General features: G+C 44.5%; 1 protein-coding gene across 13 annotated transcripts in view; it reads right to left on the reverse strand.

The window, feature by feature from the left end:
• Window positions 1-26,434, reverse strand: part of cbfa2t3 (CBFA2/RUNX1 partner transcriptional co-repressor 3) — a 211,687-nt gene that overhangs the window by 118,392 nt on the left and 66,861 nt on the right. For 4 of the 13 annotated variants that reach the window (XM_063067305.1, XM_063067308.1, XM_063067306.1 and 1 more), the window contains one exon: window positions 15,240-15,434. The exons of the other annotated variants lie outside the window; for them this stretch is intronic. In XM_063067305.1, coding sequence (XP_062923375.1) covers window positions 15,240-15,243 — 4 coding nt within the window. In that variant the 5' untranslated portion in view covers window positions 15,244-15,434. The remainder of the gene's footprint in view (window positions 1-15,239; window positions 15,435-26,434) is intronic. 13 annotated transcript variants of the gene reach the window in all.

Raw genomic sequence — 26,434 nt, forward strand, 5'->3', positions numbered from 1 at the left:
AAAGCTTTCTCTATTTGTGAGCTAACCACTGCTTCCTCCGTCTCTTCAGTTCGGTTCCCACCCGCCAGCAATTCTAATTTAAACTCTCTCCAGTAACCTTAGCAAACCTCCCCGCCAGGATATCGGTCCTCCTCGGATTCAAGTGCAACCCGTCCTTTTTGTACAGGTCATTCCTGCCCCTAAAGAAGTCCCAATGATCCACAAATCTGAATCCCTGCCCCCTGCTCCAATCTCTCAGCCACGCATTTATCCTCCATCTCATCACATTCCTACTCTCACTGTCGTGTGGCACAGGCAGTAATCCCGAGATGACTACCTTTGAGGTCCTGCTTCTCAACTTCCTTCCTAACTCCCTGTAGTCTGTTTTCAGGACCTCCTCCCTTTTCCTGCCACCTCTGGCTGTTCACCTTCCCACTTCAGGATATTGTGGATGTGATCAGAAACATCCCAGACCCTGGCACCTGGGAGGCAAACAACCATCCGAATTTCTTTCCTGCGTCCACAGAATTGCCTTTCTGTCCCCCTAACTATAGAATCCCCTATCACTGCTGCCTTCCTCTTCCTTTCCTACCCTTCTGAGCCACAGGGCCAGACTCTGTGCCAGAGGCACGGCCACTGTTGCTTCTTCCAGGTAGGCCGCCTCCCCCAACAGTACTCAAACAGAAGTACTTGTTGTTAAGGGGGACAGCCACAGAGGTTCTCTCTAGTATCTGACTGCTGCCCTTCCCTCTCCTGACTGTTACCCACTTATCTGTCTCCCCAGGCCCCAGAGTGACTACCTGCCTGTAGCTCCTCTCTATCACCTCCTCACTCTCCCTGACCAGATGAAGGTCATCGAGCTGCATCTCCAGTTCCCTAACGCGGTCCCTAGGGAGTTGCAGCTTGATGCACCTGGTGCAGATGTGGCCGTCTGGGAGGCTGGGAGTCTCCTGGACTTCCCACATCTGACACCGAGCACAGAACACCGGCCTCACACACATACTTCCTGTTTCTATTCCTCACAGGTAACTTACCTCACCTCGACCCATTATCGCCGAAGCCCGAATGAGCCAAAGCCCTCCTACTCTGCCTCAGATCACTCCTTTGATTACCGTTCCACTAGGCAGTGTCTCCCTTTTATGCCTGAACCTTCCCTGCTATCTCACGATTGGTGCTCCAGTTATAGCCACTGATAGGCCACGTACAATGGACTAAAGCTCTCGAAGCTTCCTTTTAAATAACTGCCACCGACCTGCAAGAAATCCCTCTTGGTAAAGCTCTGTTGATGCCGCTGATAGACCACATACAACCCATCCAAATGTGAAGGATAGTGCCTTGGTAGATCAAATGCAAATGAGACAGCACACTGTTAATGAGCACAGGGATCTTATGATCCAAGTTCATCGCTCCGTGAAGGTGGCTACACAGGTTGACAGGGTGGTTACGAAGGCAAGTGCACGTTTGCCTTTGTTAGTCGTGGCAATGAGTTCAAAAGTCAAGAAGTTATGTTGCAACTTTAAAAACCTGCACATAGGGTGCATCTGGAGCATTGCGTGCTGTTCTGGTTGTCCCATTACAGGACAGATGTCGTTGCTTTGGAGAGGGTGCAGAAGAGGTTTGGAGTCACAGAACGCTACAGTACAGAAACTAGATGTGTCAGTGCTGAACCATTAATCTACCTCATCCCATTGATCTGCACCTGGACCATAGCCTCCATACCCCTCCTTTCCATATTTCTCTTAAATGTTGAAGTCAACCCTGCATCCAGCCTTGCACTGGCAGCACATTCCACACTCTCACCACCCACTGAGAGAAGATAAGATTTTGTGAGCTAGCAAACAATATCAAAGTGGATAGTAAAAACTTCCTCAAGTATATAAAGAATAAAGAGAGATGAGAGTGGATATAGGGCGGCTAGGAAATGAGGCCAGAGAAATAATAATGGGGACAAGGAGATGGCAGATGAACTAAATGAGTATATTTTATGAGTCTTCACTGTGGAAGACACTAGCAGTGTGCCAGATGCTGAAGGGTGTGAGGGAAGAGAAGTGAGTGCAGTTACTATCACAAGGGAGAAGGTGCTCAAAAAGCTGAAAGACCGAAGGGTATACAAGTCATATGGACCAGATGAACTGCACCTTGGGGTTCTGAAAGAGGTATCGGGAAAGATGGTGGAGGCATTAGTAATGATCTTTCAAAAATCATTGAACTTTGACCTGATCCCAGAGGACTGGAAAATTGCAAATGTCACTCCACTCTTTAAGAGGAAGGCAGCAGAAAGGAAATTATAGACCAGTTAGCCTGACCTCAGTGGTTGGGAAGATGTGGGTGATACAGGACAAGATAGGACAAAATCAGCATGGTTTCCTTAAGGGAAGATCTTACCTGACCCATCTGCTGGAATTCTTTGAGGAGATTACAAGTAGGGTAGATACAGTAAAGGGGATGCAGTGGATGTTGTATATTTGGACTTTCAGAAGGCCTTTAACGAGATGCCACACATGAGGCTGCTTACCAAGTTAAGAGCCCATGGTATTACAGGAAAATTACTGGGATGGTTAGAGCATTGGCTAATTGGTAGGAGGCAGCAAGTGGAAATAAAAGGATCCTTTTCTGTTTGCCTGCCAGTGACTAGTGGTGTTTGCAGGGGTTGGTGTTGGGACTGCTTCTTTTTATGCTGTATATAAATGATCTAGATGATGGAATAGATGGCTTTGTTGCCAAGTTTGTAGATGATACAAAGATTGGTGGAGGGGCAGGTGGTGTTGAGGAAACAGGTAGGCTGCAGAAGGACTTAGATAGATTAGGAGACTAGGCAAGAGAGTGCCAAATGAAATACAATGTTGGAAAATGCATGATCATGCACTTTGGTAGTAGAAAATAAATGTGTAGACTATTTTCTAAACGGGGAAAAAAAATCCCAAAATCTAAGATGCAAAGGGACTTTGGAGTCTTTGTGCAGAACCCCCTTAAGGTTAACTTGCAGGTTGAGTCAGTGGTGAGGAAGGCAAATGCAATGTTAACATTCATTTCAAGAGTTCTAGAATACAAGAGCAAGGATGTGATGCTGAGGCTTTATAAGACACTGGCGAGGCCTCACCTTGAGTACTGTGAATAGTTTTGGGCCCCTCATCTTAGTAAAGATGTGCTGGCATTGGAGAGGGTGCAGAGGAGGTTCACAAGGATGATTCCAGGAATGAAAAGGTTATCATATGAGGAACGTTTGATGCCTCTGGGTCTGTACTCGCTGGAATTCAGAAGGATGAGGGGGGTATCTCATTGAAACATTTTGAATGTTGAAAGGACTAGACAGAGTAGATGTGGAAAGGATGCTTCCCATGGTGGGGGAGTCTAGGACAAGAGGGCACAGCTTCTCGATAGAGGGACGTCTATTTAAAACAGATGCAGAGAAATTTCTGTAGCCAGAGATTGGTGAATTTATGGAATTTGTTTCCACAGGCAGTTGTGGAGGCCAGGTTGTTGGGTGTATTTGAGGCAGAACTTGATAGGCTCTGAATTGGACACGGCATCAAAGGTTACGGAGAGAAGACCAGGGAGTGGGGCCGAGGTGGGGAAAACGAATCAGCCATGATTGAATGACAGAGCAGACTCAACGGGGCAAATGGCCTAATTCTGCTCCAATGTCTATGGTCTTATCTCCTCCTCTGTAAACTGTTTAGCTTCCAGGATCTCATTGCTGCAATGCCTCACATCTACAGACTGCGTCCATCTCCCAAAAAATATAGATGCAAAAAATCCATTTAAAACTACCCATCTCTTTCAGCTCTATGCAATGATTACCACTCCAGTCTTTCAGTGGATCAATTTGGTCCCTTATTATCCTTTTAATATATCTACAGAATCCCTTTGGGATTCACTTTTCAAGGCCTCCCACTTACCAAGTACACCCTTGTCAGTAAACAACCTGTCCCTAACCACACTTGCCAGATCCCCCTGATTCTCACAGCTCCCTGGATGATACCTCTTCCCACTCCGTCACTTGTAAAAATGCCACCCTCTTCTCTCAGTTCCTCCATCTTCCCTGCATCTGCTCTCAGGAGGTGACTTTTCATTCCAGAACTAATGAGATGTCCACCTTCTTCAAGGAAAGGGGCTTTCCTTCCTGCACCGTCGACGCTGCCCTCACTTGCATCTCTTCCATTTCATGTACGTCTGCCCTTACCCCATCCACCTGCTACGCCACCGGGGATAAGGTTCCTCTTGTCCTCACCTACCACCCTATCAGCCTCTGTGTCCAGCACAAAATTCCCCATAACTTCAGTCATCTCCAACTGGATCCCACCACCAAGCTCACCCTTCCTCCCGCTTTCTGTGTTCCACAGGGATCACTCCCTTTGTGACCCTCTTGTCCATTCGTTCCTCCCCACCTGGTATTTTTCCATGCAAGCAGAGTAAGTGCCATACCTGCCCTTACACCTCCTCCCTCACTACAATTCAGGGTCCCAAACAGTCCTTCCAGATGATGCAATACTTCAGCTGAGTCTGATGAGGTCATATACTGTATCCAGTGCTCCAGGAGTGGCTCGTTTATATCAGTGAGACCTGACATAGATTGGGAGGCTGCTTTGCCAAGCACCTATGCTTCATCCACCAGAAAAATTCTACTTCCCATTCTGACATGTCAGTCCATGGCCTCTCTACTACTGCAATAAGGCCATACTCAGGTTGGAGGAAAAATACTTTATATTCCGCCTGGGTAGCCTCCAACCTGATGGTGTGAAAATCGATTTCCCAAACTTCCAGTAGTTGTCCCTGTTCCCCCCCCCCTCACTATTCCCAACACATTTCCTTCTCTCACCTCATCTCCTTACCTGCCCATCACCTCCTCTGGTGCTCCTCCCCCTTCCCTTTCTTCCATGGTCTTCTACCCTCTCCTATCAGATTCCCCCTTCTCCAGCCCTGTATCTCTTTCCCCTCTCAGCTTCCCTGCTCTTTACTTCACCCTCCCTCTCTCCCGGTTTCACCTATCACCTACCACCTGGTACTTCTTCCTCCCCTCCCCCACCTTCTTGCTCTAATTTCTCATCTTTTTTTTCAGTCCTGATGAAGGATATCAGCCCAAAACATAGACTGTGCCCTTTTCCATAGATGCTGCCTGGCCTGCTGAGTTCCTTCAGCACCTGCAGATTTTCTCGTCTTGTTGGCAGATCCTTTCTGATACCATCTAAATTGGCCTTTCCCCAATTTAGAATTCCAACCTGAGGCCCAAACCTATCCTTTTCCATATTTAACTTGAAACTAATGGCATTATGGTCACTAGATACAACGTGTTCCTCTATACAAACTTCTGTTACTTGCCCTTTCTCATTCCCCAATAGCAGATCTAGTATCACACTCTCTCTAGTTGGGACTTCTATGTACTGATTAAGGACACTTCCCTGAACACATTTGACGAACTCTTTCCCACCCAGACCTTTTACAATATGGAACTCCCAGTCAATATGTGGAAAGTTAAAATCACCTACTGTAACAACCTTATGTTTCTTGCAACAGTTTGCAATCTCACTACAAATTTTCTCTGTAAATTTTGCGGACTGTTGGGTGGTCTTTATTATAATCCTATTAATGTGGTCATATCTTTCTTATGCCTCAGTAGACAAGATCTCCAGTCTGTCCTGACTGAACACTGCTGTGCCATTTTCTCTGGTTAGTAACGCCAAACCTCCCCCTTTAATCTCTCCTGCTTTCATCATCATCATCATCCTGTGCCATGTTGTATGATGTGGGCAATCATGGTCTTCCAACCGTCTGAAATCTGTCTTTCCATCTGTTGTTTTCCTCCTTTTTCTATCCGTGACAATAATTGCCACTGGCAATTTTTCCTGCAGTAGGGCTTTGCCATTGCCTTCTTCTGGGCAGTATGTTTACAAGATGGGTGACCCCACACATTATCAATACTCTTCAGAGATTGTCTGCCTGTTGTCAGTAGTACATAAGACCATAAGAGATAGGAGCAGAATTAGGCCATTCAGTCCATTAAGTCTGCTTCGCCATTCCATCAAAGCTGATCCTACATCCCACTCAACCCCAGACACCTGCCTTCTCGCCATATCCTTTGATGCCCTGACCGATCAGGAAACTATCAACTTCTGCCTTAAGTATACCCACGGACCTGGCCTCCACTACAGTCTGTGGCAGAGTATTTCACAGATTCACTACTCTCTGCCTAAAAAAAATTCGTCCTTACCTCTGTTCCAAAGGGTCGCCCTCAAGTCTGGGTGCCCCCATCATAGGAAATATCCTCTCCACATCCACCCTAGATTATGAAGACACGCAGTCCTCTTTTATTGTCACTTAGTAATGCATGCATTAAGAAATGATACAATATTTCCTCCAGTGTGATATCACAAAACACAGGACAGACCAAGACTGAAAAAAACTAACAAAACCACATGATTATAACGTATAGTTACAACAGTGCAACAATACCATAACTTGATGAAGAAGTCCATGAGCACAGTAAAAGTTCAAAGTCTCTCAAATGTCCCACATCTCACGCAAACGGGAGAAGGAAGAAAAACTCTCCCTGCCATACCCGACCACGGTCCGACTCTGAGTCATCCGAAAACTTCGAGCTCTGATCAGCTCTTTGACACCGAGTACTGAGCGCCATCTCTATCCGAACGATTCGACCTCCATTTCGGTCGCCAACAGCAGGCAAAGCCGGGGATTTTGAGGCCTTGCCTCCGAAACATTCCGGACTGCGCAGTAACGACAGCAGCGAACGAGTGTTTCAGAAATTTCTCCAGATGTTCCACTGTGCTTTCACGTCCGTCTCCATCAAATCAGAATTGTCCATGGCCCCTATTTAAAGGATACGATATCATTTTTCACCGGAGGGCTGCGCACGTGCAGCGCGCTGCTATCGCCTCCTCCTGCCAGTAATCTACGCCTTTCAATGAGATCCACCTGCATTCTTCTAAATTCCAGTGAGTTCAGGCCCAAAGCTGCCAAACGCTCCTCATATGTTAACCCCTTCCTTCCAGGAATCATCCTCGTGAACCTCCTCTGGACTCTCTCCAATGACAACACATCCTTTCTGAGATATGGGGCACAAAACTGTTGACAATACTCCAAGTGCAGCCTGACTAGTGACTTATAAAGCCTCAGCATTATCTCCTTGTTTTTATATTCTATTCCCCTTGAAATAAATGCCAACATTGCATTTGCCTTCTTTACCACAGACTCAACCTGTGAATTAACCTTCTGGGAGATTTGCACGAGGACTCCTAAGACTTTTGAATCTTCTCCCCATTTAGATAATAGTCTGCGGTATTGTTCCTTTCAATCGCCTAACCAGGACTTGTGATATGTACCTGCTGTCCACCACCTGCTCCATGGCTTCACGGGACACTGAATAGGGGGTTAAAGCAGGTGCTACACCTTGCCCAAGGTTGGCCTACAGGCTAGTTGAGGGAAGGAATGCCTTTGACCTTCTTTGGTAGAGATGTATATCCACCCTGCCATGCACTCTTGCTTTATCATGTTTAAAACAACAGAACCCTGAAACATTGAGCTGCCAATCCTGCCCCTCCTGCAACCATGATTCACTGATGGCTGCAATGCCATAATTTCATGTGCAGACCTATGCCCTAAGCTCACCCTCTTCTCCGTGGATTGTCACCTTGTCGTGGTGGAGAAGCTTGTATGGTCCTGTGATCCCGAGAGCAATGCTGTCTGGAGCTATGCTCCTGGTAGGGTCACCCATGGTGGTAAGGTCAAGGGTGAGGTCCCTGACAAAGAACAATTCAATCAAGACCTCAATGGTGGAACAGGCGGACGAAGTTACTTGGAACTCAACGGCTGTGAAGGCGGATGAAGGCTGCAACAAATCTATCAGCTCTAATCGTCGTGGTTTCCGTGCTACTGGAATCAGTTGATTGATTTGTGAAGTACCATGTGCTTCTTGGAGTGCAACATCAAGTACACGTTAAACAAATACACGCAAAGGCACCTTCACTCTGTGGGCCACTTCTTCAGAATGAAGACCATCATCCTCGACCTCGAGGGATAGCCACGACGACAAAGCTCATCCGCCTTTCCTACAATAGTCCTCACATTGAGATATAAACAGCTCAGACATTAGTCCCATCATGCTCGACCTTTCTATTTCTGACTTGCGCTGAACAACATCTTTCTCCACAACCTCTCTGCTATCTGTTTTGGTGTTCTGGTTCCCATCCCCCGCAACTCTAGAACGGTGTCTGGATTAGAGAGCATGCACTATAACGAGAGCATCTACTATAACGAGAGCATGTACTATAATGAGAACATGCTCTATAACGAGAGCTTGTACTATAAAGACAGCATGTACTATAACGACAGCATGTACTATAACGACAGCATGTACTATAAAGAGAGCATGTACTATAATGACAGCATGCACTATAATGACAGCATGTACTATAACGAGAGCATGTACTATAACGACAGCATGTACTATAACGGGAGCATGCACTATAAAGAGAGCATGTACTATAATGACAGCATGTACTATAACGAGAGCATGCACTATAACGAGAGCATGTACTATAATGACAGCATGCACTATAATGACAGCATGTACTATAACGAGAGCATGCACTATAACGAGAGCATGCACTATAACGAGAGCATGTACTATAATGACAGCATGCACTATAATGACAGCATGTACTATAACGAGAGCATGTACTATAACGACAGCATGTACTATAACGAGAGCATGCACTATAACGAGAGCATGTTCTATAACGAGAGCATGTACTATAACGAGAGCATGCACTATAACCAGAGGTTGGACTAACTTGGATTGTTTTCTCTGAAGCACCAGAAACTGAGGGGAGATCTATGGAGAGCTATAAGAATACTAGAAGCATAGACAGACAGTATCTTTTTCCAAGGGTTGAAAAGAAACATATCAGAGGGCATGGCTTTAAGGTGAGAGGGGGCAATTTCAAAGGAGATCTGAGGTGCATGTTTCTCACAGGAGTGGAGGGTGCCTGGAATACGCTGCCTAGGGTGGTGGTAGAGGCAGAAACATTAGAGACTTTGAAGAGACATTTAGATAGACACCTGAACGTGAGGAAGATGGAATGATATGGACATTGTGTAGGCAGAAGAGATTAGTTTAGTTAGCCATTTGATTACTAATTTAATTAGTTGGGCACAACACTGTGGGCTGAGGGGTCTGTTGCTGTGCTGTACTGGTCAACGTTATAAATACACCCCATGGAATTAGACCTGCTGCCATCGTCTGGCTGCCCATTTGCTGGTAAAGGGAAACACAATGAAAATTCAGTAGGCAGTAGTGTGGTATCTTTCCATCAAAACTCAGTAAATCTACATCTAGAAATCAAACCACCCACATTAGGAACTCATTATTCGTAGATGTTGACATTTTTTATTGGCTGAGTTATTGTAGAAGCATATCGGACTGTAGAAAGAGTAGCCTGGCACTGGGTCTGTAAGCAATGTGGTTCTGAAATAATCTTACTTCAACTACAAGCCCGATAAGAGGGCACTCCATTACAAAGCATGCAGATCTCCTATCTGACGTGGACTCTCCAAGCGAGAGGAATATACTTTAGTGGAAACACAAGCTGATGGGAAGGAGTGAGCTGCAGGTTGCAAATTCCGGATATCTGTGCAACAGCAACACAGATAGAAGTCTGCCACACGTGAAGTGTGGTTAGCCTCGGATATGGAAATGGAGAAGTGCTGCACAGACAGATATCTGCCCCATTATGACACTGAAGGATAGAGAATGGCAGCATCTTGTCTTGTTTCTCAGTAAGCCTGTCTTGTCACCAATGATACTGGTGTTCATGCACTATTGCTAATGATGGAAATACTGCTGTGATAACTTTAGAGATACTCAATTCCTTCATGCCAACATGCCATTGTTTCTTTTCCTTCCTGGAATCAGGTGTTAATGTCTACAACAGCTTTCTGCCCCTGCCTTAGTACTGATATGGCTTGATATGCCAACTATCTGTCTTGCTTCGTCCTTCTCACTCTGAACATAGAATTGGCCATCCCCCAGCTCTAAAACCAAACCTGTCTCTACAAGCACTCCAGCTAACAGTCCTTGCTCTCCTTGTTTCACTCAATCTGCGCAGTAGAACCATTGTACAGTATACTCAGATCCTTAAAGGATGTCCCTGACTGCCTCTCCTTTCTCATTTACACATTAGAAATTGTCAAACAGTTTGCACCAGTACCCCACATCTATCATGCCAAAAGCATCTCCACCCTGGAACATTGGACTGAAAGCCTTGCCAATCCATGACCATGTTTCTATAAGAGTGAATTAGCATAAAATGTGCTGACCATACTGCCTATCACAACTACTCTCGTTTGCCTCTATTTGGACCATAAATCTCTAACCTTTCCTTTACATGCACCTGTCCAAATCTTCTGAAAGTTGTAATTGTACCCACCTCTATAACATCATCTAGCAGTTTGTTCATATCCCCAACACACTAGTGCAGAAGAACTTCCCCTTAAGAATCCTTTCAAATTGACAACTAACAAAAGCTACTAAAAAGAAGTTAGGCTTACATGGAGTGTCCATTGTGGGAGCGGCCACTGTGGGAGTGGATTAGTGTCAGAGAGGAGGTTTTAAGGCTTAAGAGGCTTCAGCGAGAAGAGGTGAAGACCAAGGAAAGTTTCTTTTTCTCTTTGTCTATCAGTGCTAGTGAAGTGAGAATGGATCCAGCTTCAGTGGTGTGTTCTTCATGTTAGATGTGAGAATTTTGGGAGACCTTCAGTCTCCCTGATAACTATACCTGACTGAAGCACATCCAACTGCAGCTCCTTACAAACCATGTTCGGGAATCGGAGGTGCAGCTGGGTGATCTTCAGCTCATACTGGAGAATGAAAAAGTGACAGATAAACGCTACAGGGAGATAGTCCCCCCCTAAGCTGCAGGAGGCAAGTAGCTGGGTTACTGTCAGAATAAGGAAAGGGAATAGGCAACAGAGCAGACTACCATTATGGCCACTCTCTTAAATAAAATGTATACCACTTTGGATACTGTTGGGGGGCATGACCTACCAGGAGGAAAGTGTAGCAACCAGGTCTCTGGCACTGAATCTGGCTCAGATGGAGGAAGGGAAACCCAGCTCCTTCCAGGACATCAGAAATACCCTCCTTCTTCACAGAATGGGGTTTCCCATTTCCACCATTGATGCTGTCTTCACCTGCACCTCCTCCATTTCTAGGGTATCTATGCTCACTCCATCTCCCCGCTGCCTTAACAGGGCTTAAGCATCCCTTTTGGCCTCATCTACCACCCCAAGAGACTCCACATCCAACACATCACTCTCCACAATTTTCACCATCTTTAGCAAGATCCTACCACCAAACACATCTTTACCTCCTCCCCCCATCCCACCACTCGCCACTCTCATGATCGCTCCCTCCAAGATTCCCTTGTCCTTTCATCCATCCCCACTGGCACTTATCCTTAAAAGCAGCAGAAGAGCTACTACTGCCCACTCATCACTTCCCTCACCTCCATCCAGGACCCCAAACAGTCCTTCCAGGTGAGGCGACACTTCACCTGTGAATCTGTTGTGATTGTCTACTGTACCTGATGCTCCTGATGCAGGCTCCACTACATTGGTGAGACCTGACATAGATTGGAGAACCATTTTGTCAAGCATCCTTGTCCCATCCACAAAAGCGGAAATTCCCAGTGGTCAACTATATTAATTCCTATCCCCTTTCCCATTCTGACACATCGGTCCATGATCTCCTCTCCTGCCATGATGAGGGCACTCTCAGGTTGGAGGAGCAATACCTCATATTCAGTCTGGGTAGCTTCCAATATGGCATGAACAGCAAGGCATTTGATAAGGTACCCCATACAAGGCTTATCAAGATCCAAGGGCACATTGCTTTGTGGATCCAGAACTGGCTTGCCCACAGGAGGCAAAGAGTGGTTGTAGACGGGTCATATTCTGCATGGTGACCAGTGGTGTGCCTCAGGGATCTGTTCTGGGACCCATACACTTTGTGATTTTTATAAATGACCTGGATGAGGAAGTGGAGGGATGGGTTAGTAAATTTGCTGATGACACAAAGGTTAGAGGTGTTGTGGATAGTGTGGAGGGCTGTCAGAGGTTACAGCGGGACCCTGATAGGATGCAAAACTGGGCTGAGAAGTGGCAGATGGAGTTTAACCCAGATAAGTGTGAGGTGGTTCACTTTGGTAGGTCAAATATGATGGCAGAATTAGTAAGAATTAGTAAGACTCTTGGCAGTGTAGAGGATCAGAGTGATCTTGGGGTCGGAGTTGACAGGACACTCAAAACTGCTGCACAGGTTGAATCTGGTTAAGAAGGCAAACGGTGCATTGGCCTTCATCAGTCTTGAGATTGAGTTCAAGAGCTGAGAGGTAATGTTACAGTTACAGTATATAGGACCCTGGTCAGACCCTACTTGGAGTCACCTCACTACAGGAAGGATGTGGGAGCTATAGAAAGGATGCAGAGGAGATTTACAAGGATGTTGCCTGGATTGGGAAGCATGCCTTATGAGAACAGGTTGAGTGGCAGTGAATGAGAGGTGACCTGATGGAGGTGTATAAGATGATGAGAGGCATTGATCGTGTGGATCGTGAGAGGCTTTTTCCCAGGGCTGAAATGGCTAGCACGAGAGGGCACAGTTTTAAGGTGCTTGGAAGTAGGTCCAGAGGAGATGTCAGGGGTAGGTTTTTTTTTACAGAGAGTGGTGAGTGCATGGAATGGGCTGCTGGTGGCAGTGATGGAGGCAGATACGATAGGGTCTTTTAAGAGACTCTTGGACAGGTACATGGAGCTTCGAAAAATAGAGGGCTATGGGTAACCCGAGGTAATTTCTAAAGTAAGCACTTGTTCATCACAGCATTGTGGGCTGAAGGGCCTGTATTGTGCTATAGGTTTTCTATGTTTCTAACATTTTTTCTCTGACTTCTGGTAATTATTCCCCCTCCCCCTTCCCTCTTCTTCTATTCCCCCCTCTGGCCTCTTACTACTTCTCCTAAAGTGCCCATCACTTCCCCTGGTGGCCCTCCTTCTTTCCTTTCTCCCATTGGACACTCTCCCCTCTTATCAGTTTCCTTCTTTTCTAGTCTTTTACTTTTTCTACTGCTCCCCTCCCAACTTACTTCATCCCCCCCACCACCACCCACCTGGCTTCACTTATCATCTTCCAGCTTGTCCTCCTTCCTCTTCAGCTCAGATTCATGTTCTGACATCTTCCCCCTTCCTTTCCAGTCCAGATGAAGGGTCTCAGCCAAAATGCCAGCTGTATTCATTCCCTTCTTTATAGGGCCTCTGCCCCTTCCCCCTACAGTCCTGACGAAGGGTTCTGGCCCGAAACGTCGACTCTTCGTTTCCACGGATGCTGCCCGACTTGCTGAGTTCCTCCAGTGTGTTGTGAGTGTTGCTTCATTCCCCTAGATGCTTCCTGACCAGCGGAATTTCTCCAGCAGTTTATGTGTGTTGCTCTGGATCTCTAGCATCTGCAGAATCTTTTATGTTTCCAAATACAAGTATATCCCTTTTCTTAAACCCCATCCAGTGCCTTATCGATAGTGGAGAAGCTTTGGGGAATCAGGTGTGTTTCTTGTCCCTAGATCCCTAGACTGTTACCTGCTTAGAGCGACTTTATTTAGGGTCTGGTTGATGGAGGCTCCTGCATGCTAGTGGATCATCCTACAATATTAATACAGTTGAATTTCATGCTTAGATGATATGGAATAAAAACAAAGTGCTGGAAATACCCAGCAGATCAGACAGTATCTGTGGAAATTGTCTTGAACTCAAACATTAACTCTTTTGCAACACACACAAAATGTTGGAGGAACTCAGCAGGCCAGGCAGCATGTATGGAAAAGAGTACGGTCGATGTCTCGGGCCAAGACTCTTCTTCAGGACACTTTTTTTTCAGGATCCTGAAGAAGGATCTCGGCATGAAAGGGTGACTGTTTACTCTTTTCTATAGATGCTGCCTGGCTTGGTGCGTTCCTCCAGCATTTTGGGTGTGTTGCTTGGATTTCCAGCATCTGCAGATTTTCTCTTGTTTTTTTATTAACTCTGTTCCTTTTTCCACAGATGCTGCCTCGCATGCCAAGTGTTTCCAGCATCTTCTGCTCCAAGCCAAGCATAGGTCATTAGATTTTCTCTTGATGGAGGTGGTCTTGACATTTTTTTATTGCCACCTATCACTGCTGAGTGTTCTTTTGTCACACCGTATCTAGGCAAGGGCTGTTCCATTTTGAAGAGTTCCAACTGGAATTGAATGTTGTGTAAGCATCAGCAGATATCTGCATTTCAGACCGTGTGATGGCAAGAAGATCATTGATGAAGCACTTAAGAATAGTTGGACAAAGGACACTCCTCTGAGGAGCTTATGCAGGAAAAACCTGGGGTTGGGATCATTGACATCCAGCATACATTCACAGTGATCTTCTTTTGTATAAGGTACAGCTCCAGTCGGTGAAGAATTTTCAACTCAATTCCCTAGGACTGCAGTTTACCAGAGATTCCTAATGACATCCTCAATCACAGAGTCACAGATATACACAGCACACAGACAGGCCCTTCAGTGCAACTGGTATCAGGCAGTATTGGCCAGTTCTGATACAGGTACAGAAACAGCCAGTTATCTGACAATGAAAATTCAATATTGTGTGCTTAGGATCTACACAATGAGGAACAGCTGCTTCATATGCTTGTTTTGAGCCTTGTTGGAAAAGTGTCAGAGGCCACAGATCGAAAGGCAGTGAGATGTGAATTCCGTGGCAGACAACCAGAGACTCAGGATCATTGCTGTGGACCAAACACAGGTGTTGTGCAGAGCAATACCCCAATCTACTCTTGGCTTCTCCAATGCAGAGGAGATCACATTATGAACTGGACTGGACAAATTCCAAATGAAACGCTGCTTTACCTTGAAAGACAAGGTTCCTGCATAGTGGAGAGTGAAGAGATGAAAGGACAGGTGATACACCCCTCTGTTGTATCGTCTCCTCAGTCGTACCTTGGCTCTCTCCATCACTCCTGCTACTTGCTAATTCTGGGCAAGCAAGACAGTAAAAAAGCTTTCACCCTTTGTGACAGAGTACAGCAGAATATACCAATTTCCATTTCCAGGTTACCAACTCCTCCATATTCCTGAATAACTGAGTGTCAAGGAAGAAAGCTGCTATAGGGGAACATGGGCTGGAGTAGACTGAAAAAACTCAAACATTAAGTGATCACGTACTCACCCATCACAATTCACATCTGCTGGGACTGCCAGAGTAACATGGCCCTAAACTGCTTGTGAAATCCCTGTGGGGGGTGGCCCAGTGTCAGACAGTCCTCCCCCTCGTATCATGTGGCTGGCAGAGCAGGAAGTATCATCTATTAATAGGAGCTGGTGTTCGCAGCTGTGACTGTATACACAGCTATGCTGTGGACATCTGCAATCACACAACCAAAGACAGTGAGTGAAGTTTTAACCTCCCGACACCTGCACGGTTTGGCAGAAGCAATAGCTACTGACAATTCTCTTTGATTTACAGCTAAAGCAACTGGTATATATATTTACTAACTTACTGGTCAGTGCATTGCTTGTAATCAAAATCACTCTCAATGAAGATAAACACATTAAGAGAGACAATTATCATCAGTTTAGAAGCTTGACTGTCCAATATGGGGAGAGACAACAGACATACCAAAACCCCAAATAAGATACACTGGAACTACTTTGAACAATGATTTCAAAGAAATCAAAATTTAAATGAACAAAAACCCATAGAAAGATTGCAGAGGAGATTTACAAGGATGTTGCCTGGATTGGGGAACATGCCTTATGAGAACAGGTTGAGTGAAATTGGCCTTTTCTCCTTGGAGCGACAGAGGATGAGAGGTGACCTGTTAGAGGTGTGCAGATAATGAGAGGCATTGATTGTGTGGATAGTCAGAGACTTTTTCCCAGGGCTGAAATGGCTAGCACGAGAGGGCATAGTTTTAAGGTGCTTGGCAGTAGGTACAGAGGAGATGTCAGGGGTAAGTTTTTTTACACAGAGAGTGGTGAGTGCGTGGAATGGGCTGCCAGTGACGGTGGTGGAGGCGAATACGATAGGGTCTTTTAAGAGACTCCTGGATAGGTACATGGAGCTTAGAAAGACGGAGGGCTATGGGTAACCCTAGGCAATTTCTAAGGTAAGGACATGTTCGGCAGAGCTTTGTGGGCTGAAGGGCCTGTATTGTGCTGTAGGTTTTCTATGTTTCTAATGATTTCAAGTGCCCTGCATTCAGGGGCTCACCCACAAAATTGTTAGATTTGTTGCACCATAATCATGAACTCTAACACAATAAACTCATCCCATCCAATGAAGAGACCCCTTTAAATGGCACCAAAATATTACACATAGTCTGCATTTTCTCTACAGTGGGAGTGGATGATACCATCATCCACCTGTTACAGAGAGCTCACTCCCACCTGGATGATGCGGGTGGCATTGTGAGAATCATAGTTTTTAATTTCTCTGGTGCATTCAATACAATCCAGCCACGTCTTCTGAGTGAGAAGCTGTAGAGGGTCAGTGTAGACAAATCCACTATCTTCTGGATTACTGACTACCTGACAGATAATCCCCAGTTTGTACGCCTGAGTAGTTCTCTGTCTGAGACGGTGGCAGGAGGCACCAGAGCGCCACAAGGGACCGTCCTGTGTCCGTTTCTGTTCAGACTGTACACTCAGACTTTCAGTACAAATCTGAGTCTTGTCCCTTGCAGAAGTTCTCTGATGACTCTGCTGTGGTTTGGTGTGTCAGAGATGGGAAGGAGTCGGACTACAGAGGGCTGGTGGACAAGTTTATGGAATGCTGCAGGAGGAATCACCTGATCCTAAATGTGGCCAAAACCAGGGAGATGGTGATTGATTTTAGGAGGAAGAGCACTCTGACGAGTCCTGTATACATTCTGGGAGAAGTTGTTGCGGTGATGGAGCAGTACAAATACTTGGGTGTTCACCTCGACAACAGACTTGACTGGAAAACCAACACCAAGGCTGTTTACAAGAAGGGGATGAACAGACTCTAGTTTCTAAGGAAGCTGAGATCCTTCAATGTGCGCAGCAGGATGCTGGAGGTCTTCTACCAGTCTGCTGTAGTGAGTGCTGTCTTCTTTGCTGCATCAGTGCCGGTGATGCAAAAAGACTAAATAAACTCATCAGAAAGGCTGGATCCGGCCTTGGCTACAAACCAGACTCTTTTGAGTTGGTGGTGGAGAGGAGGTCACTGAACAAACTGTTATCCATTATGGACAATCAGGCACATCCTCTCCATGACCTACTGAATAAGCAGCGGAGCACCTTTTCAAACAGACTTACTCAGCTCTGTTGTCACAAGGATTGTTACAGAAAACCTTTCCTACCAAAGGCAATAAACATATACAACAGCCCATCTCTGTGCGACAGGAGTACAATAATCTCTGCTTTATTATTTCATACATTATTATTGCACATTGGTACATTATGTATATTATTATTCTGTACATTATTATTAGTTAAGTCTGCACACTGCTAAGTGTGTTTTTAAATGTTGCTGCTCGTATAATAAAGTATTATTATTAATATATGTCTTTCCAGGAAGGTTGCTCCAATCCTATTGTTAACATGACAAAAGCATCGTGTTATTCTTGACATTAGACTGGAACCACACACAGACCCAGATCAAGTAACATTAGCATGAATTCAAATTTATAAGTTCAAAGTAAATTCAGTATCAAAGTAGATATATGTCACCATACCCCAAACAGGAGTGTGTGGGCCATGGCAGTCAAAGCTCAAACTGGGCATGGCACCTGATGATGATGATGATGATGATGATGATGATACATCACCTGATGTATCACCTGATGATGATGATATGTCACCTGATATATACCTGATGATGATGATGATGATGATATGTCACCATATGCAACCCTGAGATTCTTTTTCTTCCATCATTTAATTTCCTGACTTGAACTTATGTCCTGTCTTTTGCTAGATCAATAAGAGAATATTTGACAGAGTGTGGAGAGCTACATTGTGAATTAATTTACAATGGAAATATAACAATAACATCACCAATGGTGGCCAGACACCAACTCCATCATATCTGTTCAGATGCTAACTCCATAGTTTTAGAATATAGAACAGTACAGAACATGAAATGGCTTGGCAACCCACAAGGGATGTGCCGACCATGAAACCAATACAAAGTAATCCCATCTGCCTAAACCTAGTCCATATCCTCCCATTCCCTTCCTGGTCACATGCCGAGCTAAATGCCTCTCAAATGTTATGATCATGTCTGCTTCCACTCCCAGCCAACAGCATATTCCGGGCACCTACCACTCTGTGTAAAAACTTGCCCTGCACATCTCCCTTCAATGCTCCCCCTTTCACCTTAAAGTCATGCCCTTTGACATTTCTACCCTTGGAAAGAGACAGTGACTCTTTCTCGACTGAGAAAACAGTCGAGCCTGTCCAACCTCTTCTTAGAGCTATTACTCCATAAGCCAGGCAGCAACCTGGTGAATCTCCACCGCACCTTCTCCAAAGCTCCACATTCATCCAGTAATGGAGTGACCAAAACTGAAAACAAAACACCATAAGCCATAAGAGCAGAATTAGGCCATTCAGCCCATCGACCCTGCTCTCCCATTCCATCATGGCTGATCCCAGATCCCACTCAACCCCATTCCGCTGCCTTCTCCCCATATCCTTTGATATCCTGACTGCTCAGGAAACGATCAGCTTCCGCCGTAAATATACTCACAGACATGGCCTCCATCACAGTCTGTGGCAGAACACTCCACAGATTCACCACTCTTTGGCTAAAAAAAAATTCCTCCTCACCTCTGCTCTAAAAGGCCGCCCCTCAATTTTAAGGTTGTGCTCTCTAGTTCTGGTTACCCCCACCACAGGAAACATCCTCACCACTTCCACCCTATCTAGTCCTTTCAACATTCGGTAGATTTCAATGAGATCCCCACGCATTCTTCTAAGTTCCAGTGAGGACAAGCCCAAAGCTGCCAAATGCACCTCATGTGTTAACCCCTTCATTCCCAGAATCATCATCATGAACCTCCTCTGAACTCTCTCCAATGACAACACATCTTTTCCGAGATAAGGGGCCCAAAACTGTTGACAATACTCCAAGTGCGGCCTAACCAGTGTCTTATAAAGCTTCAGTATTATCTCCTTGTTTTTATATTCTATTCCTGTTGAAATATGCCAACAAAGCATTTGCCTTCTTAACTACAGACTCAACCTTTGAATTAGTTTTCTAGGAGTCTTGCACAAGGACTCCAAAGTCCCTCTACACCTCTGATGTTTGAACCTTCTCCCCATTTAGATAATAGTCTGCACTATTGTTCCTTTTACCAAAGTGCATCATCGTACATTTCCCAACACTTTTTCCCATCTTCCACTTTTTTGCCCATTCTTCCAATTTGCCTAAGTCCTGCTGAAATCGCATTACTTCCTCAGCACTACCTACCTCTTCACCTACTTTCATATCATCTGCAAACTTTGCCACAAAGCCATCAATTCCATTATTCAAATCTTGACAAACAATGTGAAAAGCAGCGGTCATAATACTGACCCTGAGGAACACCACTGGTCACCGTCAGCCAACCGGAAAAGGTCCCTTTTATTCCCACTCGCTGCCTCCTGTCTGTCAGCTATTCCTCTATCCATGCCAGTATATTTCCTGTAACACCATAGGATTTTATCTTGTTAAGCAAACGCTTTCTGAAAATCCAAGTAAATGACATCCATTGCCTTTCCTTTGTCCACCCTGCTTGTTACTTCCTTGAAGAACTCTAACAGATTTGTCAGGCAAGACTTTCTTTTACAGAAACCAAGATGACTTTGACTTATTTTATCTGCAAGTACCCCAAAACCTCATCCTTCATAACAAACACCAACATTTTCCCAACCACTGAGGTTAGGCGAACTGGCCTATAATTTATTTTGCCTTCCCCCCTTCTTAAAGAGTGAAGTGACATTTGCAATCTTCCAGTCTTCCGGGACTATGCCAGACTCAAGTGATTCTTGAAAGATCAAAGCTTAGACCATATGTAGCCTAACCGAAGTTTTACACAGCTGCAACATAACCTTCTGACTCTTATGCTCAAAGCTCCAACTGATAAAGATAAGCATGCAAAAAGCCTGTTTTACCCCCATCTACCTGTGCTGCCGCTTTCCGAGAACCATGGACATCAATATTCTTAAGGGTCCCACCCCTTACTTCAGACTTCCCAAAGTGCAACACCTTACACTTGCCTGGATTAGATTCCATCTATCATTTCTCTGCCCATATATGTAAATGATCTGCACACTGCAGCCACTTTATTGGATATAGAATCGGAATACTGAGTGATCTTCTATTGCTGTAGCCCATCCACTTCAAGGTTTGATGTGTTGTGTGTTCAGAGATGCTCTTAAGTGCAGCACTCTTACAATGCGTGGTTATCTGAGTTACTGTCGCCTTCCTGTCCGCTTGAACCAGTCTGGCCATTCTCCTCTGACCTCTCTCATTAACAAGGCATTTTTGCCCACAGAACTTCTGCTCAGTGGATGTTCTTTGCTTTTTGCTTTTTCTGTAAACTCCAGAGACTGTTTTTGTGAAAATCCCAGGAGATCAGTAGCTTCTGAATACTCAAACCAGCCCGTCTGGCACCAACAAACATTCTATGGTCAAAGTCAATTAGATCATGTTTCTCCCCATTCTGATGTTTGGTCTGAAGAACAAAAAAAATTTCTTGAATATGTCTGCATGCTTTAATGTATTGAGTTGCTGCCACATCATTGGCTGTTTAGGTATTTGAATTAATGAGCAGGCGTACAATGGCCACTCAGTATACATTCCCCTTTGCCCTTTGTCAACCCTCTTCACAATCTACAACTCCACCAATATTTGTGTCCTCTGCAAACTTACTAGCATTTTCATAAACAACAGATGTCCCAACACTGATCTCTGCAGAACGCTGGTTACTGACATCAGGTCAGAATAAAATCCCTTCAACACCACTCTCTGTCCTCATGCATCTTACTCTTCTGGACCAGCTCACCATGAAGAACCTTGTCAAATGTCTAAAATCTCTGAAAACAACAATCACTACCTTGTCCCCATCAATCATCTTTGTCACCTCCTCAAAATAATTTAATCAAGTTTGTAAGACACTACCTGCCCCACACAAAGCCATGAGACTGTCCCCAATAAAGTCAAGCTTTGGCAAATATGAGTAAATCCTATTCCCAAGAATCCTCTCCAATAGCTTCGCTACCACTGATGTGAGGCTCATCAGAACTCCAAATATGTGCATACTGAACAAAACACTCCAGATGTGGCCAAATCCAAATTTTATTCCGCTGCAACATGACTTCCTGACCTTTATACTCAATACCTTAACCAATGATGACAAGTCTGCTATATTCCTCAGCCATGCATTCATCTGCTAGATCATCCTATTCTTACCCTTACTGGCACGTGACACAGGCAGCAATCCAGAGATTACTACCCTGAGGTCCTGCTTTTCAGATTTCTACCTAACGCCCTACTTTCTCTCGTCAAGACCTCCTCCCTTTTTCTTACCAATGTTGTTGGCACCAATATGTACCATGACTTTTGACTGTTCACCCTCCCCCTTGGACCTGATCTGAGATGTCCCTGACCCTGGCACCTGCGAGGCAACATACCATATCACTCCAAGATCTTCTGTACATCATATTACTAAGGGTCCTACCAATTACTGAACAACTTTCTCCTACCTTTGACATCATAAAGTGTAACATTTCACATTTGTCCAGATTAAACTCTATCGACCACTTCTCAGCCCTCTTTCTTCCGGCCTACTAACACTAAAGGATCCTCTACCCAAAGAAGTGATGGCCCCTTCCTGTTAGACTGTTTGAGGTAACTTATTTTTTTTTAACTCTTTTTTAAATCTCTTCTAATACCTGTACATTTATATATCTGTGCACTTGTGACACTGTAATTTCCTTTGGAATCAATAAAGTATCTACCTATTCTATTTTCCATTCCCTCCAGCTCCTCATCTTTTGCCTCCATCCATTCAGATAGGTTGATGAATTCTTTCTTTCTGATCTCTGATGAGCATGTGCTGTACTGCACAAGGATCAGCCAGAAACAACTGTAGGAATGCTGTTTCATTTGGCTGTGCTCATAGATATTCATATATGGTTGATTGATGATTAAGCTTAATCTTAAACTCAAAATATTTCAATTTCTGAATAACATAGGCCAAGACTGAAGAAAAAGACTCAGCAAACAAAAGAAAATCGGCAGATGCTGGAAATCCAAAAACGCTCACAAAATGCTGGAGGAACTCAGCAGGCCAGGCGGCTTCTATGGAAAAGAGTACACTCGACGTTTCCAGCCAAAAGCCTTTGGCAGGACTCTTCTCCACAGATGCTGCCTGGCCTGCTGAGTTCCCCCAGTATTTTGTGTGTGTTCCTCGATAAAGACTCAGCAACCTTTTAAATACACCACAGTCGAAGCTGAAAATCGTTAACACAGAGAATACAGAAACAAAATTTGAATTAACTTATGGTGGTGAAGATAGCATGGAGGACAGCGTGATTCTAATCAGCTGATAAATTAGTGGAATAATGACAGATGGAATTAATCCTGACAAATGCCATGTGATTCACTTTCTCAGCTCAAATAACAGTAAATAGTAGGGCCTTAGGAGCCTTGGTACAAAATTACAGCACAAGTAGTTAAAGAGATGAAGGAGGCATATTTATCTACCAGAGCATGGAATATAAGAGCAGAGAAGTGGTGAAAAACATTCATTTTAGAATTTAGAGAACATTGTTTCGGCCATGTTCTATCATGTCCAGTTCTGCTTGCAGTAGGAGTAATTGTACAAATGATGTTGCACAAATTCAGGTCTAAGGAGAGATATAACAGAGGGGTGACCTGATAGAGGTACAAGAAGGCTTTGATGGGGTACGAGGAGGCTTTGACAGGGTTTAAGGCGGCTTTGACAGGGTATAAGGAGGCTTTGACGAGGTATAAGAAGGCTTTGACAGGGTATAAGGCGGCTTTGATGGGGTATAAGGCAGCTTTGATAGGGTATCAGAAGGTTTTGATGGGGGTATAAGAAGGCTTTGACGTGATATAAGAAGGCTTTGACAGGATATAAGAAGGTTTTGATGGGGATATAAGAAGGCTTTGACGGGGTATAAGAAGGTTTTGATGGGGTATGAGAAGGCTTTGACGGGGTATAAGAAGGTTTTGATGGGGTATAAGAAGGTTTTGACGGGGTATAAGGCTTTGACAGGGTTTAAGAAGGCTTTGAAAGGGCATAAGGTTTTGACGGGGTATAAGAAAGTTTTGATGGGGTATAAGGAGGTTTTGATGGGGTATAAGGAGGCTTTGACAGGGTTTAAGAAGGCTTTGATGGGGTATAAGGAAGTTTTGATGGGGTATAAGAAAGTTTTGATGGGGTATAAGGAGGTTTTGATGGGGTATAAGAAGACTTTGATAGGGTATAAGAAGGTTTTGATGGGGTATAAGAAGGCTTTGATAAGGTATAAGAAGGCTTTGATGGGGTATAAGAAGGCTTTGATAGGGTATAAGAAGGTTTTGACGGGGTATAAGGTTTTGACACGGTTTAAGAAGGCTTTGAAAGGGCATAAGGTTTTGACGGGGTATGAGAAAGTTTTGATGGGGTATAAGGAGGTTTTGATGGGGTATGAGGAGGTTTTGATGGGGTATAAGAAAGTTTTGATGGGGTATAAGGAGGTTTTGATGGGGTATAAGAAGGCTTTGATAGGGTATATAAGACAATAAGACATAGAAGCAGAGTTAGGCCATTCAACCCGTCAAGTCTGCTCTGCCATTCAGTCATGGCTGTTTGTTTTCCATCTCAACCTCATTCTCCATAAAAAAATAGAAAAAGAGAAAAGTAAGAGTTCAGTGAAGAATAGTCAAGTGAAAAAGAGTAAAAGATTTCAAGATTTTGAAAACATAATGAGTGTAAGGGCCTGTTTAAATGCCTGTAGCATTTGAAACAAGGTCAGTGAACTTGTGTCTCAAATCAGCACAAAAGGGCTGATTCAGTGGCCATTACAGAGACATGGTTGCAGGGTGGAGAGAACTGGGAATTAAATATCCAAGGATATCAGGTAACGCGGAAAGATAGGCAGGAAGGTAAGGGAGGTGGGATAGTGCTCTTAATTAAAGATGTGATCAGGGTAATAGAGGGAGATGATATAAGATTGAAGGAGCAGAATGTTGAATCCATCTAGGTACAGATTAGGAATAGTAAAGGGGAAAAAAAATCACTGGCAGGAATTGTCTATTGGCCACCGACTAATAACATTACAGTGGCACAGGCAATAACCAGAGAAATATCTGAGGCATGTAAGAATGGAACAGCTATTATCTCAGGGGATTTTAATTTGCACATAAATTGGGTGAATCATTTGATCGTGGTAGCCTTGAGGAGGACTTCATAGAATGCATCCGTGATGGCTTTCTTGAACAGCATGTTATTGAACCTACAAGGGAACGTGCTATCTTAGTTCTGGTCCTGTGCAATAAGACAGGTAAAATTAGTGATCTTGTAGTTAGGGATCCTCTTGGAAAGAGTGATCACAGTATGACTGAGTTTCTCATACAAATGGAGGGTGCAATAGTTCAATCTAAAACACATGTATTATGCCTAAACAATGTAGACTACAATGGGATGAGGGAGGAGTTGGATAGGGTAGACTGGGAACACAGGCTATGTGGTGGGATGGTTAAGGAACAGTGGAAGACTTTCACAGAGATCTTTCACAGTGCTCAACAAAAGTATATTCCAGTTAAAAGCAAGGACAGTAGGGTGGGGAGAGCCAGCCTCGGATAACTAATGAAATAAAAGAAGGCATCAATCTAAAAGCTCATGCATACAAAGTCTCCAGGAGTAGTGGGAAACTGGAAGATTGGGAAAACTTTAAAAAGCAACAAAGTACCACTAACAACACACATCAAAGTTGCCGGTGAACACAGCAGGCCAGGCAGCATCTCTAGGAAGAGGTACAGTGGACGTTTCAGGCCAAGACCCTTCGTTAGGACTAACTGAAGGAAGAGTTAGTAAGAGATTTGAAAGTGGGAAGGGGAGGGGGAGATCCAAAATGATAGGAGAAGACAGGAGGGGGAGGGATGGAGCCAAGAGCTGGACAGGTGATAGGCAAAAGGGATATGAGAGGATCGTGGGACAGGAGGCCGGGCATGGATAGAGGATTGGTTAACTAATAGAAAGTAGAGAGTAGGAATACATGGGTGTTACTCTGGTTGCCAATCAGTGGTGAGTGGTGTGTCACTGGGGTCGATGCTGGGCCTGCAAATGTTCACGATTTACATTAACAATCTGGAAGAGGGGACTGAGTGTAGTGTATCTAAGTTTGTTGATGATACTAAAGTGAGTGGAAATGCAAATTGTGCAGAAGATACAGAGAGCCTGCAGAGAGATATAGATAGGTTAAGTGAGTGGGCAAGGGTCTGACAGATGGAGTACAATGTTGGTAAATGCGAGGTCATCCACTTCGGAAGGAAAAATGAAAGAGCAGATTATTATTTAAATGGTAAAAAATTGCAGCATGCTGCTGTACAGAGGGACTTGGGAGTGCTTGTGCATGAATCACAAAAGGTTGGCAGCAGGCTATCAAGAAGGCAAACGGAATATTGCCCTTCATTGCTAGTGGATTGAATGTAAGAGCAGGTAGGTTATGCTGCTACTGTACAGGGTACTGGTGAGGCCACACCTGGAGTACTGTGTGCAGTTCTGGTCTCCGTACTTGAGGAAGGATATACTGGCTTTGGAGGCAGTGCAGAGGAGGTTCACCAGGTTAATTCCAGAGATGAGGGGGTTAGACTGTGAGGAGAGATTGTGTCGCCTGGGACTGTACTTGCTGGAATTCAGAAGAATGAGAGGAGATCTTATAGAAACATAAAATTATGAAAGGGATAGATAAGATAGAGGAAGGAAAGTTTCCACCGATAGGTCAGACTAGAACTAGGGGACATAGCCTCAAGATTCGGGGGAGCAGATTTAGGACAGAGATAAGCAGGAACTGCTTTTCCCAGAGAGTGGTGAATCTGTGGAATTCTCTGCCCAATGAAGCAGTGGAGGTTACCTCAGTAAATATATTTAAGGCAAGGTTGGATAGATTTTGCACAGTAGGGGAATTAAGGGTTATGGGGAAAAGGCAGGTAGTTGGAGATGAGTCCATGGTCAGATCAGCCATGATCTTATTGAATGGTGGAGCAGGCAGATGGCCGACTCCTGCTCCTATTTCCTATGTTCTTGTGTTCCTACCTTCTTCCCATAAACTTTGATGCTCTTTCTAATCAAGACACTGTCAATTTGTTTTAAATATACCCAATTACATGGCATCTACAGCCAT

Source organism: Mobula hypostoma, chromosome 14 (assembly GCF_963921235.1).
Source record: "Mobula hypostoma chromosome 14, sMobHyp1.1, whole genome shotgun sequence".
Classification (NCBI taxonomy): domain Eukaryota; kingdom Metazoa; phylum Chordata; class Chondrichthyes; order Myliobatiformes; family Myliobatidae; genus Mobula; species Mobula hypostoma.